General features: G+C 39.1%; 1 protein-coding gene and 1 long non-coding RNA gene across 9 annotated transcripts in view; one reads left to right on the top strand and one right to left on the bottom strand.

Annotated features, from left to right (window-relative positions):
- The window catches only part of svild (supervillin d), a 122,985-nt gene that overhangs the window by 19,378 nt on the left and 86,351 nt on the right, over positions 1 to 17,256 (bottom strand). For all 8 annotated transcript variants that reach the window (XM_082152662.1, XM_082152664.1, XM_082152663.1 and 5 more), the window contains 7 exons: positions 7,526 to 7,673; positions 6,105 to 6,188; positions 5,903 to 5,983; positions 5,631 to 5,811; positions 3,345 to 3,517; positions 1,192 to 1,347; positions 947 to 1,083 (listed from right to left, as the gene is read on the bottom strand). In XM_082152662.1, coding sequence (XP_082008788.1) covers positions 947 to 1,083; positions 1,192 to 1,347; positions 3,345 to 3,517; positions 5,631 to 5,811; positions 5,903 to 5,983; positions 6,105 to 6,188; positions 7,526 to 7,673 — 960 coding nt within the window. The remainder of the gene's footprint in view (positions 1 to 946; positions 1,084 to 1,191; positions 1,348 to 3,344; positions 3,518 to 5,630; positions 5,812 to 5,902; positions 5,984 to 6,104; positions 6,189 to 7,525; positions 7,674 to 17,256) is intronic.
- Positions 7,703 to 16,231, top strand: LOC309485891. Its single transcript, XR_014201311.1, has 2 exons — positions 7,703 to 15,591; positions 15,712 to 16,231. It is a non-coding gene; the product is annotated as an uncharacterized lncRNA (long non-coding RNA).

Raw genomic sequence — 17,256 nt, 5'->3', positions numbered from 1 at the left:
TACTTTTGTATGTGTTCACTTACTAGCGAAACAAAACATTGTGCTTCAGTAAAATAAAGAAAATAAACAGGGTATGCTTTCTGCCTCTCCGTCTCCGTGACCTTTTTTTTTTTGGAGTAAGTCTCTAAACTTAAACAAAACTCAGCGAATACTGATATATACTGACAATATATCTGTAAAACATTTAAGTCTCTGCTATTAAATTATCTAATTCAAAACGAAAACAAATATTCTCAGTTTATGTAATCTGTATGAATAGAGAGATGTCAGTCGTTCTCATGGCAACTCATCTGCTTATGTGAACATACAGAGAGCGCGCACTATTGAAATGGGTCTCAGGTGCACGGTGTATTGCCAGTGGGTGGAGTCAGGCTCTGACCAGGGGTTGAGTTACCCTTTAAAGGGATACTCCACCGAAAAATGAAAATTCTGTCATCATATACTCACTCTCATGTTGTTTCAAACCTGTATGAATTTCTTTCTTCTGCTGAACAGAAAGGAAGATATTTAGAAGAATGTCAGTAACCAGACAGTTTTAGATACCATTGACTTCCATAGTATATTTTTTTCCTACTATGAAAGTCAATGGTATCTAAAACTGTCTGGTTACTGACATTCTTCTAAATATCTTCCTTTCTGTTCAGCAGAAGAAAGAAATTCATACAGTTTTGAAACAACATGAGGGTGAGTATATGATGACAGAATTTTCATTTTTCGGTGGAGTATCCCTTTAAAGCTAAATAAAATGATGGGGAAAAATGCTTTTTAAGAGAAGAATTTTTTTTTTAAAGGATTTAAAAGGAAAAAGGAAAATATAAAAAATTATATTTAATTCAAAATATTAATAAATACTACAATAGTATATAAAATATGCTAAAATAACACTGGTGTAATACCCTGTTATATATAGAATAGGCTTGGATTTTTATTTACTTTGTGGTAGTACCTTAGCTTTTTCGATGACATTGGCAAATTCTCCACTCCAGAAAAAGCAGTGTTTGGGAGTAATGAGCAGATAGCAGTCTCCGCTGTTCAGAGAGCGGGCGCTGGGTTCAGCCAGACGCACCTGAACATGCCTGCGGCCTGCATGAATTAACAGACAAGTGTTAAAAGCCAGTGATTAAAAGCAGAACATGCACATTTAGGACAAAAACTTGGACTGATATTTTGCATGATCATTGACTGCTTCACCTTTAATGTGGATAAGCATGAGCTTGTGGAAAGGCACAGCGCTGTTATTGGTCACCACCTCTGTAGACTTCACGCTTCGCAGATTTACTTTCTTAAAGTTCTCTTTGCTGGCCAGACCTGCCAGAGCCGCATCTGCCAAATTTGAGTGCTTGGCCACTGAAGACAGAAGAGAAACCAATTAACTTTATATTTGCTACAATGTAACAAAGAAAAGAGGAATGTTCAGTAAATTAAGCTCTTTCCTGGGCGTGAGTCTCAATTCCATTTCTATAAGAGCCCACCTCTTACCTGAGCGCTGGTAGGTCATAATTAATTTATTCACAATGTTTGAATTAAGGGAAACCCTCTTTTTGAAATGCTTTAAAAGAACACATGGGCTGATAGCTGCAGCTGCGACAGTATATCGGCTGGGCCTGCTTCATTGCAGCCGCTTTAGCTCTGGCTAAAAGACCATGTATCGTTTTCATGCTTGGCACACGTGTCTGCTGCGCAACCTGATAACCCGCAGATGCAAAGGGCCCTTGTACAAACGGGGCGTAACAATGGGACAGGTGTGCAGACGCGAAAACTGTCACAACGGTTGCATCAAGCATGAGCTTGGGAGCCCTTTGTGATGGCAGACCGGCTTTCAGTGTCTGGAAGCACACAGAGAGGGTGTGGCACATAAACTGTCTAGAAATGAGAGCAGTTCAACTTGCTCTTGTGTGTCCCCTGCTGAAGCTCGCAAAGAGCCTTTTGAAGGTGGGCAGATCGACATCTCCTGTCTATTCGAGCTGTCCACGGATGCCCTAGCCCACCACTGGTGGAAAGCATTCAAGTATGCGTTGACGCCGGCAAAGATTTTGCATCGGGGCGCTATGCAAAATCAGGGAGACTTAGTTGACTAACATTTAGTCGACTTTTAGGGGGCAGCACTAGTAAAAAGTGCTGTGAAATGGTCTGAAAGCACAATGTGGCTTAGTGTGTATTGTCCTACATGTCAAGTTCAATGGTTCATTAAAAAGAACGGTACAGTAAAAAGTGCTAAATATTTGGATTTTGTTAGAGGAATATCTCTACCCAAAGCCCTCCTAAAATCTCTACCTAAAGCCCTCCTGACACCAAAGCCTGTCATTTTCTGTCAAAAATTATGTTGGACCTATGAACATTCTTACAATCTTCTTAGAATTTGTCTTAAGAACTTTCTTAACTTCTTTCTTAAGAATATTTCCATGAATTCGGGCCAAGGAATTTTTTTCTTTATGGATGCGGCAGAGGTTTGTATTTCATATTAAAGGTATCAACTTCAGTTTAATCTACATTGCGTCACTGGTAGACGCTATGGTGAAACTCCGTCTCTGAATAACACTGAAGCCCTATTGAATAACGCCAAACCGTAGGATTTGCCAACGACGTTCAAGCATGCAAACTGGAGATTTCTCTTTACTCCTTCTCGCCATATAAGGAGGAGCTAAACAGTTATTGCCTCAGAATCTTTAGAAGGAAGTAAAGCGATACTTGCATACTGTAACATGGAAGCTTACAAAATGTCTCATTCCCTCCTCTCTGCGAACACTGAGATAGATTTCAGATGTTTTTAATTTTCATAACTCCTGACACAAATTTAGAAATTAATGTCATCATGAGATTTTTAGAATTCAGAAATGTATGTTTGAGTCTTAAAGGTGCTCTAAGCGATGTTGGGTGATGTCACTTCTTGTTGACGTTCAAAGTATTTGAGTGTTCAAAAAAAATGGCTAGCTTGACCCTCCCTCCTCCTCATCCCGTCAACCAACTGACCCCCCAACCCCCACCCCCAAATCATTATTGTCGGTTCTTGGCTGGAACACTGTTTGTTATGTTTTGTGGTCCAGGCTGGGCCAGTTTGTTTTTCTTGCCGTTTTTGGAGTCTGGGTTGTCTACAGAGACCGCATTTTTTTACAGCGTGTTCAGGGGACAGTCAGCTAGCGGATAGTGAGGAGATATTTGCTGTATGTGACAAAAAAAAATGTTGGCCTAAAAAACGTGTGACATCGCTTAGAGCACCTTTAATCTAAACAAAGAACATGGTTAACAGGTTAAGCTGGAACACAGATCTTTGTGGTGAAATACCACATATAAAAGAGGTGCAAACATTCCATGAATTCACCACGAAATGTAACTAACAAACGTACTCCGCTCCATTTGTATCCTTTTGGTCTCCACGGAGGCCACGTTCAGTCTCTGTTCAGTATAAGCCTGTTTGAGGTCGTCTCGTGCTGCCAGGGCACGGAGAGGGTTTCTAGAGCTCTTAGTTCTTCTGCAGGGCCGCACTGAACGCTTATGTTCCTCAACAGCTGATGTTAGTCTGCAATTAATCAAGAATACATTCATGAAAGCAAGAATGAACACATTAGAGCAGTACTTGTTTAACCATATTTGGAATGTGAACCGCTGTTTAGGTTCCAAAAGGTTTGCAATCCCATGCAGTCACCCACATCCTTGAATATATAGACCCTGCCTACAGAAGAAAGATATAGAGTTTAGGATATTACAGGCATAATTGCTTAAAGACCCCCTGTGGTGAAAATCAAGTTTTTAATGTTGTTTATATGTCTATGTGGTGTTTTTAATATGCTTTAAGACAAACCATGAGAAAATTCATAAGTCATCACGATTGCTGAGTATTTTCTCCTTAAAGTCAACATGAAATCAAAATTGACCCATTAACTTTGTTAGCGCATATTACTAGTCTTGTGGTGAACAATTAATCCGTGCAAGTTAATACACAGAAATTTTTTTTTGCCGTGGTAATCTTTAATCAAATTCTGAAAAGTTACTTCCGGTCTGGAATGGCGTTCCTTTTCTGATGACGTCAGTTTGACGGCTTGGGTTGAAAATTTACATTTACATTTTTACATTTATTCATTTAGCTGACGCTTTTATTCAAAGCGACTTACAATTGCTATATATGTCAGAGGTCACACACCTCTGGAGCAACTAGGGGTTAAGTGTCTTGCTCAGGGACACATTGGTGTCTCACAGTGGATTCGAACCCGGGTCTCTCACACCAAAGGCATGTGTCTTATCCATTGCGCCACCACCACCCCTGCTTAAAAATGCTTAACCATTCCCTTAAACCGTTAGTCTGCTATGAGCGAGAGATGGAGAGGAGGAGCGCTAAAGTAAAACCCTGCCCTCTGTTCAATATTCCGCTTCACTTGGATATACGTCACAACACTGGAGAAAAGTCGTTTGCAACTTCCGGTTCACGCAGACTTTAAAACTGCAGTGAACCAAGGACAGTCTCAAAAACGCGGTTTGAAATCGCTGGTGTTTCTGACGTCACAAACTACCTTGTAACCAATCACGTCAAAGTGTGATCATCAACGAGTGGATCTCTGAGCTGGTGTGAGTGGAGGCGTAGCTAATTTGCATATTCATAGAACCACATACACATATATATATATTAAGGAAAAAACACTTAAATATATGTCATTTTTATGATCAAAGGTGAGTGTTAAGGGATAAAATGATTGACTACAGGGGGACTTTAACTGGTAAACTACATTCTAAATGTTTGTATTCAACGGAGCCGTCACTAGTAGAATAGGGCACTTGCGGACGGATTGTTTTTTTGAGCATGAGAAACAGTAGGTTATCGTTAGCGCTGCTTGAGCACAGAAAAACTGCTGCCTCAATTGTTGTTGAGGACAGTTGGTGCAGCTTTAGTACCTGTACTGTGCTAGTTTTAAGACTGTTTTTTATTAATAACCTTTGTTTAAATTACGCTCTGAACACGATTTATTTGCACATTTTGTAAACAAGTTTTAATAAACATCGACTTTGTGTCAACTGCATTTCCGTTTTTACATCTTGACGTGATCCTGTTTGTGACTGCTTGGGTCCCTATCTCAGCTTCTGCTGAACTTCCCCCTGTGATACACAAGAAATTGTCACATTGGCATCCAGGCCACGTTGCAGACAATTTTTCACTTCATATTTTAAGCACAAGAGAAGCTGCATATTTTATATAGGTACAGATCTATCTGATGGCTATTAAACATAAATTTGATATACAGTACAATAATTAAGAAACAGTTGAGTAGAAATCCCCAGAAATTCAGAGAACCTTTGCCATAGATGATCACTTCATAATTCATATTATATAGGTGTCCAAAAGAGGCTTATTAAAAATATTACTACAAGAGACAAATATGGACTGCAGCATCTCAAAGAGTTTGTTTTTTTCTTCTTCTGTGGAACAAAGATATTTTGAAAAAAATCAGTTTTTTTGTCCATACAATGGAAGTCAATGCTAACAAAAACAGTTTGGTTACTAGCATTCTTCAAAATAATTATTTTCTATTCAACAGAAGAAAAAAGTCATACAGGTTTGGAACGACATGAGGGTGTATAAATGATGACTGAATTTTGGGGTTGTTGGTTAACTATCCCAAGAAATTAGAGCAGTATCTTACTTGGGCGTGTCTGACAGGAGGATGCTGAAGTCTTCTTCCTCGCCTAGCAGTACACTGGAGCTCAGAGTGGTAGGTGATAAGCTACTGTAGAAGCGCCCAAACGTCTCTTCGTCATCCAGGGTCATCACCTCCTTCTCTTTCTCCTCCATCACCTCGATGGTGGAGTTCTTCATGCCTGTGCCTGCATGTTAAATGAAGAGAGAAACAGATCACTGCATACAACTATATTATGCAATAACCTGCAAATTATTTAGAGTATTTCAATGAATAACCTTTATTGTGTAGTCTGTCTAAGAAGGACTCCAGTTTGTCCAGTCTTTTATCTCCCTCAGCATCAGGACGTGTGGAGATTTCTGTTCGAGGGACATTTCCAGGCATGAATGAAGAACACTTTGTAGAGACAATGGCCCTGACAGTACATTATTAATGCAAATGAGTATTCAAAAAGGGTCACAGAAGATGTCAGACTTATACCTTCTAATGGTTTGACTGGTGTACTGTTGCTGGCCTTCTTGCTAAGGATGGTGGGAACATCCTCTCTGTTGGGTGACACTAAGCCTGATGGGAAACAGATGTGTCAACATGAAAACATTCTTGTAACTGCTTGAACCACAGAATGTACATTAAAACCTGATTTCCTATGTGCAGGAATTATGGTAAGCAGCAAGTGTCTTGGTTTGTGCATTTACCTTGAAAAAGTTCAGGGTCTCATTTATAAAACTGTGCATAGGAACCTTACTAAAAGTGTACGTGCGCCCGAAAGCCAAAAAAGGCGTAGAAAAAAAAAGAAAAAAAACTTCGAAAACCGTTCGTACGCCAGAACCTGCGCAGAATTCACTTTATAAATCCCAGTCAGCAGAAGATTGTGCGCACATGCGTCTCCTCCCCGAAATATCCATATATGGAGCTTACAACGCCTAGTTTTACTATGCAGATCCTCATCTACATATCATTTGCATATGATTATTCATCCACGTGATAACGTTTAACGGTACAAGACACATTACATTAATAAAAATCATGTAGTTGCCTATCCTTGCCTTGTTTTTGAATACATAAATCAAATAGTGTAAAATACATTTCAGAGAAAGTTTCTCTCAATCTTTTCCACTGGCCGAATAGTATTTTTAATTGATTTATATTTTTAATGGAAACAGATAGGCCCTGGGCATTATTTGCACGAAACTATTTTCTCAGACAATCTGGTATTATCATGATAAGCAATGATCTCTGTGGTTAAAACATTAAAACACAGCACGCCACAGGAAAAGTGTTCAAAAACATCGCATCCACAACAAATTTTTCTATTGGTTGAATTTGAATATAAATTTTTTTTTTTTACTTCTCAGTAATGATTTCATGTTTAAGTGTTTAACTCCATTAATTTGAATGGCATATTTAATCTAAATGTTTATATCAGAAGTAAAACATAGTTTAAATCATTATTTGATTAATTTAAACTGTTATTTGCGTCAGTTTCACTAAACGGCCCAACGCGCTCGCTGGCGCGGACATTTAAGAAGGGATGGATATTTGGTTCAAGTGACAGGCTTGGTGAGTGAAATTATATTTGTATTATCTTTCTGTATACGTTTAATTTTCTTTAGCTTTTCTGTCTAAAAGTGACCAAAAAGACATTTAACTCCAGCTCACCATCGGTGTCGCCAAACTGCTCCATCTCCAAAACGTTTGTACGCATGGGTCAGAGTTTGCGTGCAGGTGTGCAAATTTTCCCGTCAAGTTTGTTTTTATAAATCACAACTTATGTGTCGGAAGTGGCGTACGCACATTTTCAGCCCCGTTTTGTGCGTACGCCACGTTTATAAATGAGACCCCAGGTCTCTGCACAAAGCTTAGTCTTTGGCTACAAACTAGGCAAATTATTTTATCCCCACCTCTCTTAGCCATTCGTCCAGCAACAGAGAACTGGGTGGAGTCATTAAAAGCTCCTTTTCCTTTAGTTTTCCATTGTTCCTCCTTCTCCTGCAAGATCTTCATCCGATCAGCCAAAGACATCTTTGGTTCTACATCTGCAGAAGACTTCTGAAGAGAGAAAGTGAAAAAACAGAAGTCAAACAGGCTCAAATTGTGATTTATAAGTTTGTCTTACAAGAGAAAACCTTCTCCTTATTGAGCTCTTATTGACACTGGTGATACAACATAAAGTCCAGATACTATCCGAATACAAACTGCATGTTAATGCTAGGTGTAATGGAAGCCATAAGCCCCATACAGATGCTACATTCTCCAGCTGAGCTTTCAACTGTGAGAAATTAACATCCTAATATGAAGCAATGTAATGCACACTTATCAAAGTCAAACACAAAAAGCTTCACCTTTCGATAGACGAGGGGTCAGGAACCTTCTTTCACCAAAACAATTTTTTTTTTTTTTACTATTATTATTATTTATTTACTAAAAACATTTTTTTTCAGTAACATTTCAATAACATTATTTAGGTCCATAGAAAATTTTAAAATAGAAAAAGGCAACAAACAATAGTCTCATTATGGAATTAATTATGCAGGGCTTTTACTGTGAGGTTAAGTTTCCACCTGAACAGCTTAAAATCTCTTCTGTGTGTGTGTGTGTGTGTGTGTGTGTGTGTGTGTGTGTGTGTGTGTGTGTGTGTGTGTGTGTGTCTGTCCAGTCAATTGTCCAGTCACCAGAAATGTTTCATGCTCCTCTGAATTCTTTATTTTCACCATCTCCACAAACTAGCTAGGCAGCTGCTTGTATCCGAGCACCAGAGGTTTCTATGGCTGTTCACACAGGCATAGAATATGGTTGTGATGTATTTGACTCCTTAATATGGTTGCATTCACACACAGTTTATGGGAGTGACAACCGCATTCTATCACCAAACTCTGTAAACTTTTGTCATACAGTGAAAGAACCGCTCCGTGCAGCACAAGTGTCTCGTATGGGCAAGCGCGTTTTCATTTTTGTTTTATAATAACAGAGACGAAGATATGAGCATATGTCTGAGTGTCATGTAAAGGTTTAAGACTCTGTCTTCCATTGGAACTGCATATTTGTGTGGTCTGGTCTATACCATTCAGGTATAAAAGTTGCTGTCTGTTAATTAAGATTTGACTGATGACGAACGCGCTGTCGACTGTGATACTTTCAAGTTTTTTGGGCGTCTTTGATATGTACTGATAGGTGATATTCATGGCAAGCATGATAACAGAATACAGGCTTGTGACTTTAGTTGTTCGTTCATAAATAAAGTATTCAAGCCGCTATAAGCTGCTGTTTGAACTTTTTTCGAGAAATAAATACTTAATTAAATGCGATTGTCATTTCCAAACAGCGTAGTCATAAAAACATAAATGGTTTGCACGCAAAAAATAGTTGTGCATCATGCCTACATAAACACTCTACAGTTGGTTTTGACTGCAAGTCATTCTCTTCAAATGCTATAGTGTTTAATTTATGGCGTATTTTGTGTTTGAGCCCAAGTGAAAAAAAAATCATTTTTACACATGATTTGACAGTTTATTTTATTAAATTTCAAAAAATCTAAAAGGTGTGAATCATGCCTGGCACCTAACACTTTACAGTTGGTTTTATGACTAAGTCATTCTCTTCAATGTCGTATGTAACTTTAGAGACGGTCCCTAAATTTGTGAATATCGAATGTCCAATGTAAAGCCAACTTTGTGCCAGTATTTCACTAGGAAATGCTTAGCGTGAAACTTTGCATGTTACGTTCATATTCTGAGTCCATCTGTTTGCCTCTAGCCTATATAGTATAGCCTACATCCCCAATAAGGAGCGATATTGGTCTTTTATATCACTGTATTAGTCCATTAAGCTACGTTAAGTGTTTTCACCCATGATAAGCTTTTTATATGTCCCCACGGCATGGGGGAATCCTGCCCTGGAGTATGACATATTGAGGGAACCCCTAGTTCTGCAGCACAGCGATATAAAGTTAAGGAAACTAAACAACCGAGAGAAATATGTCTACCTCAAATTTAAAGTTTGATCTGCACATCAGCATTAGGGAATAACAATCTCGTTCACGATAGAGAAAGCTGCTTGCATGTACACAGGGAAAGAAACCGAAGACATTTATAGCTACAATATGTTTAAAAAAAACAAAAACAAAATTTCCCGCATTTTCAATATGTTTTCGCCGCAAGGGGTCGCTAACCTCTTACAATAACAAAGGCGTAGGTTGATGACGCAGTGATAAGCGGAATGAAGGGACTTGCTGTCATGCTGATGGATCTAATAATGTTTATGGAAGAGTGAAAACATTCATGTTTTTTAACATGACTGTGGTATGCAGCAGGTCGCGATTGCTAATAAGAGACGGATATCAGAGCCACACACGAGTTCTGCGGATATAAAGGAATAAGGACATTTAATTCTACCAAACTACCCGAAAGTGCTGAATTACTAACATTTCAGAATAACTGAAATTCTAACATTTCATAATGTTGAGCTATATAACATTGATTTGCTTTATGTAAATTTGCTCACCTGTCTAATAAAGTACATGCAAGCATTTAGGATAATGGAAGTACACAATTGAAAGAAATATACAGTACTGTGCAAAAGTCTTAGGCATGTTAAAAGCCTTTGCGTTTAAAATGGCTTTTGTCAATTGCGCATCGTTTTTCAGGTAGCTTTGCAGGAAGGTTTCTTCAAGCATCTCGGAGACATTCCCGCAGTTCTTCTGGATTTAGTTTGTCTCCGTTTTTTCTGTTTCTTCATGTAATCACAGACGGACTCGATGATGGTGAGATCAGATCATCCTGGCTGTTTTATATATTTCTGCGGAACAAGGAAGTACGTATGTGGGGTAAAACTCGTCCCTCTGACTGAGGGGAGGACATTTTTCTATGGCTCCTTTCAGCAACAGTAAATTAATTTCTAAGGAAAGAGCCATTGACCTACTTACATTTTTGACAACTTTCGGAAGGATTCCTGAAAACTTGGGAGGCCAGCGTCGGAACTGCAGAGTGTATCCCCAGCACTAAGTCGCCAGAACCCAGGGGTCGGACACTACATTTTTCCAGTAATCTAGATGTTGCACAGTGAAACGACCGAATGCTGGCCCCAGAGCTTCAGGGTTTTTGGCTTCTGCCTTTAGGACCTGTGGGGAGGCGCTGACGTGGCCCCCCCTGATGGTGACAGTGAAAAGGGCGACATCCCTGGGCCTCTTCAGCACCTCTATGTCACTGTGGTGAGTGAAGCTGAGAAGTGTTGTGTTGACACACGTGTTGCTCTAAGCACGGGTATTGTGGGTGAGCCAGAGCTGATGGCATTCTAAAAGGTGGTGCCTGTGGGAGTTAGTTGTCATGTGGCTTCTGACAAATTCATTCTCTTCTCCAATACCTCAGAAACATTGGGGTCAAAAAGATGTCCCAGTACAATTGGCAGTTCTCTCAATGTCTTTTTACAATCTTCAGGTAATCTTGCCTGAGCCATACCTGGCTGTTAGAAGGGTTGCTGAAAGTGTCCCAAGTTCTCGAGCCATATGACCCATAGTCAACAGAGCCATCTGTAAGAACTGAGGTATAGAAGCGTCAACATTCGCTTACTCTAATGTGTTATTACAGACAAGAAGCAGTAGGCAGATAATATTCTCTGCTCGAGTTATATAGGCTACTGACTCATATGCCTTCTTCAAGAAAGTGTCAGTACATCCATATTGCGCACTTTACGTACATTGCCTCTTAGAACCTCATCTGGTGATACCACCAATGCTGGTACCGACTGTTCTATTTCATCCGCTCGTCCTACCCCAATGAAATCAGCCTCGTCCATTGAGGCAAGAGTGCGGGCTGTCTTAGACCGCCTTTTAGGCACATTGGGACCTGTAAGTGCACTGGAGAATTCTGTCACAAAGTCCTTAAACGGTGGCATTGCAAAAACATTACTATCAGCAGCTTAATAACACAAGTCTAAATAACACATTGGTTTGCACAGGCTGGACAGTCGATCTGTCGAGACCCAAACGAGCCAAGCCATCTGCAAAACAGATAAAATATCATCTGGAGAAGATGGGCCTGCGCCCAATGAATGTACAGACCCACGGCTCGAACCACCTGCAGCAGACAGGGTGGAGAAAACATCATGTGGGAGGGTGGGTTGCATGTCAGGTTCCACCAATTCTTCATCAAGAAAGTGTGAATTAGACACGCTCATGGAGAGAGCATCTAAATATATAGCATGTGGGGGTTGGAAATCACTCTCATCCACTGGTGTGTTCTTAATATGTGTGGCCGACACTGGGGGTTGTAGAGACTGAAGAAGACGTTTCATCTCCGCCATTTCTGAAGAGAGAGTAGCCACAGTTTTCAAAAGCAAATGTTCCAAAGTTTCTGTCTGTAATAAAGATTTCTTCTTGCTCGGCGGAGGGCCAGCAGCAGCCGACATACAACACTTTTGAGGGCGCTGAGGCTGTTGTGCGAGGCTAACTGAGGAGTTAGTGTCTAACTCAACAAGGCGAAGTGACAATGGTAGCATACTACAATGCAGTCAGAGCTTCCTTCAGATGTTGAATCCCTAAACATGATGGGCATCGATCGTGTCCGTTGTCGGGTAGAAACGTATTTGGACACAATTTGCAACTTGAAACGGAGATGAGAGAGCTATGATCTATGACTCAGTAAAACGGCTAGTTTAAAACATATGCTAGTTTAATTAGTCACACTTAGCCTACATTTTAAAACCTTTATTTGAATATGGCAACATTTTAATTTTAAAATATTTGTTTGAATATGGCAAGAACAACAATTTTTTTTTTTTTTTTGAATCCTACAATATTTCCGTGATTAAATCACTGACAGAGACCCCTCCCCTATCAGCCAATCACTGTGTGCATAGTTAGTAAAAGTGTTGACATCCATCGCAACAAGATCAACTCCACCCTTACTCTTAGCTTAAGACTTCTCTTTATTCCTTAGCAAAAGTTGGTCTCAGCAGCTTTGTGAATAGGTTTTAAGAGAAAACTCTTAACTAAGAACTTTTAATGCCGTTTAGGAGAACTCTATGTGGTTTTGTGAATAACGGCCCCACGTGTCGATAAAATCTTTGGATTTCGGAAAGATTTATAACGAGAAAACACACACGTGAAAGTCAAATCTGCCTTCGGATAGAACTGTGTGGCAAACAATAACTTGCACAACAGCGAATATAAGTCTAATAATAAGTCTAAGATATAATATATAATATATATAAAAGATAAATAGGTTTGCGATGAAACGCTACCTAAGCGCTGTTGAAACCAGCCACCGGATAGTACTGTGAAGCACAGGGTATCGCCGACACAACAATCAAATATAAAAGTTTCCACTCACATAGTAAAGAAAGGGAATCTGAGATATCATCCTGAAAATAGTGTAGAGTGCGCTGTCACTGCTTGGGAGGGCGAATCCTTGCAACTCAGGTACTGTAAGCCAGGGCTGCCAACTTTTGAGTTTAGCTTGGAGTGAGATTTTTGTTGGAGGGGGGGATATGTAAAAAAAAAAATTGCATCACAATAAGTGTAATTGTGATTGTCAAAACATTTGGTAACTAAATAGAATTTTATGAAGATAAAATTTTACAATGTTTACATTGTACAATGACTGGTAGGATACAGTTTGTATCATTGCTTGACAAAAATTTCAAGATTTCAATTCCATTCTTGTGATTTGATTTCGATTTTGATTCAATATTGACTACTTTGGATACATGTTTATTTTAAATTTTATTTAAAAAAATTATCTCACCTAATGCTGTAAACATAGAGGGCCCAATCTGCTGGCATTATTAAAGGTTAAAAATAACAAATGAAATTAAATATAATGCAGTTTTTGTTATAATAACAATTATTTAATGACATAGGTAAAAATATAATAAATATGTAATATAGTGCTCAGCAAAATCTCCTCTCTAGCTATTTTTTCTATTCAATTAACATGCTATGGTCATTAAATGGCTTTCCTGAGGTAAATGTAACGTTATGTGACATAATTGTTCTCCTGCTATTATATATTGACCTCTTTCCATGGTTGAAAAACACTAATTGTCCGATATTATGTATACTTTCGGTAAGTTGTACTGCATCTTTAAATAAAAAAGTAACAGATGATCGGTTCACGTGCACTTGAACTGAGGCGCTCAGCGATCTGTCACGTCACATTTACAAGCGCCAAACGTATTTTTGTCTGAATTTCGTAATACAATTGACGGAATCTAAGAGCTGATAATTAGTTTAATATTAAAAGTACCTCTTTGCTCCGCAATTTTTCTGTGCGTGAGAAAATGGATGTGTGGCGTGAGAGCGTGTGAAAAGTGTCAATTGCGCGAGTCTCACGCTCAATGCGTGAGAGTTGGCAGCCCTGGTAAGCTGCAAGGGCCAGTGCGAAACGATGACCTTTCATAGGCGAGAAAGCGAAAGAGGCTGGGCACCGAGCTGCTGTGGTTTATATTCTTGCGTCTCGTTCTGCATAATAACGTGACTTTGTTGTTATATTTTTCTCGACCTATCTAGCTGGCGCAGCAATTATCTACTAGTGCTTAGTACCGCCTCTGGCAGTCAGGACAAATGGAACAGAACACATCTTTCCAAGGAATTTGCAGAGTCTGAAATGGCTGGATCCATTAAAGAGAAAAATAGCCCAAAATGGTTTATTCGAATTAGCTGACATGATGTGGAGGGAATTTTAATTAGAGGGACCATCGTCTGCATGCGGATAAATTACACGAGACCACAGAGATTTTAAATATAGGGTTGAAGCGACTGAGGTGCAATATGAAGCTGCTCATCAACTCAAATATATTTAACTGCTTTCAAATGTCTTATTGACCTGGCTCACTTCACCTGAAAGGTTTAGTTAAGAATTTTAAGTTTTACATTGTGAGGAAAAACAAAAAAAGACACCATATATTAGATTACCTTGGACTTTACATCCGGAGGAATCCAACCATCAAAATAAACTAAATTAAACGAGAAATGAGGGAGAACATAGATTTGAACATTTTTCAAGCCAAATTCGAAACTTGTCACCCACACAAGCATCAAGGCTCAATATGTGCACCAATAGCCAGGCCAATGCTCTGAAACACTTAAAATAAGCTGCATAAAATGACAAATCACAATTTAACCGAAATCAGATCCTCCAGAAAAACAGAAAAAAAAAAGAAAGAAAAAAAACAGCACTACAAGGTATCCGAATTAAATTATCTGTCATCATCCATCAGCCACTCTCGCATTATGAATCAGACACTTCATAAATGAGTCCCATATAGGGAGTAACTGTGACTGAGAGTCCTGGGCCCTCAGGACTGAACAGGATGGAGACTGAGTTATTAATCTGAAGGCTTGACAGCCCACACTGCTTACTGCCTCCCCACAGCTTGAGCATGTGGTAATCACAGGTGTTGCTTTCTATGTCCCTTGTTTCTTTCTATGTCCCTATTTCCCTTGTAAATCCCAGAATTTACTGTTCAGAGCCCTGTGGATAAATAATATCTGACATGTTCCTGGTCCCTTTAGAAGAAATTTGACCATACACAAATGTCTACACACTTATGCGCATACAAATGTGCCAAAAGCCGTAAAGCTTTTAAGCAAATAATTTCAGGGGAATTCCTGATGTGGTGGGGCAGGAGGAATAGGAATACTCTCCCCAAAGCCTCAATGGAAGACAGCTTTTTTCCAAGGAACCAAAGCTTAGTTACTGTATATCTAAAGAGAGATATTGACAATTAGCCTGACAAGCCAGACCCACATCAAGATGTTGGGTCTGGGAACACACCATTGGCAGGGCTCAATCCGAGGGGTGGGATAAACGGTTGTCTTTCAAATTCCCTCTGCACCAATAGGATAGCGCTATAACCAACCAGGGCGTTTTCCCACCACACCAGTGGAGCTAGTTCATAGATTAAACTTTTGCCGTATCCGGTCGGCAAAACTCCGAACACATCTTCCTTTTTTAAGAATGACTTCAGTGCCGTTCTTTGTTCTTTTCTCAAAGAAAAGCTTAACTCCAAGTCTTCCAGAGTCACGGCCAAAGCCGATTCGAAAGACTGCTGTTCGCCAGCAGGAACAGCCATCTTCTTTGTTTTCAAGTAGCAGGGAATTCATGCGGAACCGTCACAACTCTGCCATCATTATGTTAAGCCTGCCAACCGACTCTATACACGATGTGATTGGCCTGACTAGATTTTGGTTTTTCCAGCTCACAAGCCAACGGAGAGTTGCTAGACGACACTGGCTGCAAAATAAAATTTTCTGCCGCTAGGGTGCGTCTAGATTTCTAGGCTAATTGACAATCTCAGAGAGCTGCCAATTTAGTCTGGAACAATAGTTCTCTTAGGGCTGGGCGATAAAACGATGACGATAATTATAACAACATAATTTTCCTCGATAAAACGATAACGAGTTTGATAAATGCTAATGATAAATGCATTGATAAATGATCATGTTTATGCACCAAAAGCGGTACAAAACATCGCTACTCATTTGAACCACGCCACAAGGACCATTTTTCTGTTTGGCTCAAATTGTTAAACGGCGCAAGCTAAGCTTACTACAGATGTGCTTACTCGCTGATTTTAATAAAACTCAAACAGTCCGAATATAAAAATGTTACCCCCCAAAAAAATTCAATTTTTTACAGATGTTACTGTTTTTGAACAAATTTGCTTCTGCATCCTAACTCAAGCTACTACTACTGTCAACTAAAGCTACTGTCAAAATGTGCATTTCTAAGAGACAAAACATTATTAATAAAATAAAATAAAATAACAAAACTATAATTAATATTGCAGCCTGCAACTGCAAACTTTGCCAAAGCCATTTTAATTATGATGACTCATGAAATGTCCTCATAAACCACGTTTACGTTGTAATACCAGTCAAATACCCATGTCATTATACACATTTGTGTCCTCAAATCATATAAACAAGCATACACACACACACACTTAGAAAAGATTAATACACTGCAAAAAACAATATTCGTAAGCCTTTTTGCATTGTTTTCCATCTATCCTTGAAACAAGATACATTTGATCAGATATCAACTTGTTTTCAGGTGCATCTTGAATTTAACCATATTTTGTGAGAATATAACAAGTGAGAAACAATCTACCAGTGCCACAAGACATGATTTTTGCAGTGTAACAGCAGGAATAAAGATCATTGAGACAAAGACAACACAATATCCATAATGCATCAAAAAAGACCACAAAACACAAGCTTAAGAACTCACCTGGGAGTGGAGCACTACAAACTATGCAGAGGCAAATAGGGAAAGCTGAGGTGACAGAGCAGGTGCCTGAGGTGAAGAAGGAATGACACAGATGATAAAGACAGAAGTCAAAAGGTAATTCTGAATACAGCTGGGTGAATCTCACAAAAGAAATATCTAGGTCCTAATTCACATAGAAAAATAAAATATAATATTGTGTACAATAATATAATATATATTTTCGCAATCAAGTAATATGATATTTTTTCCCATATTGCAGTAGCCTATAAAAGGGCTCATTCATTTTTTTTATTGCCCAATACCCTTAACACAAGTATACAATACAAGCATAGCAATGGCTTCAAGTGCAGTAAGCGATTTCTGAGAAACACTGTTCATATTTGAAATTGACACCCAAAGAAACA

This window comes from Leuciscus leuciscus (assembly GCF_965113295.1).
Source record: "Leuciscus leuciscus genome assembly, chromosome: 21".
NCBI classification, from domain to species: Eukaryota; Metazoa; Chordata; class Actinopteri; order Cypriniformes; family Leuciscidae; genus Leuciscus; species Leuciscus leuciscus.
The sequence above is the reverse complement of the archived record's forward strand: the minus strand, read 5'-3'. Positions and strand labels throughout refer to the sequence as shown.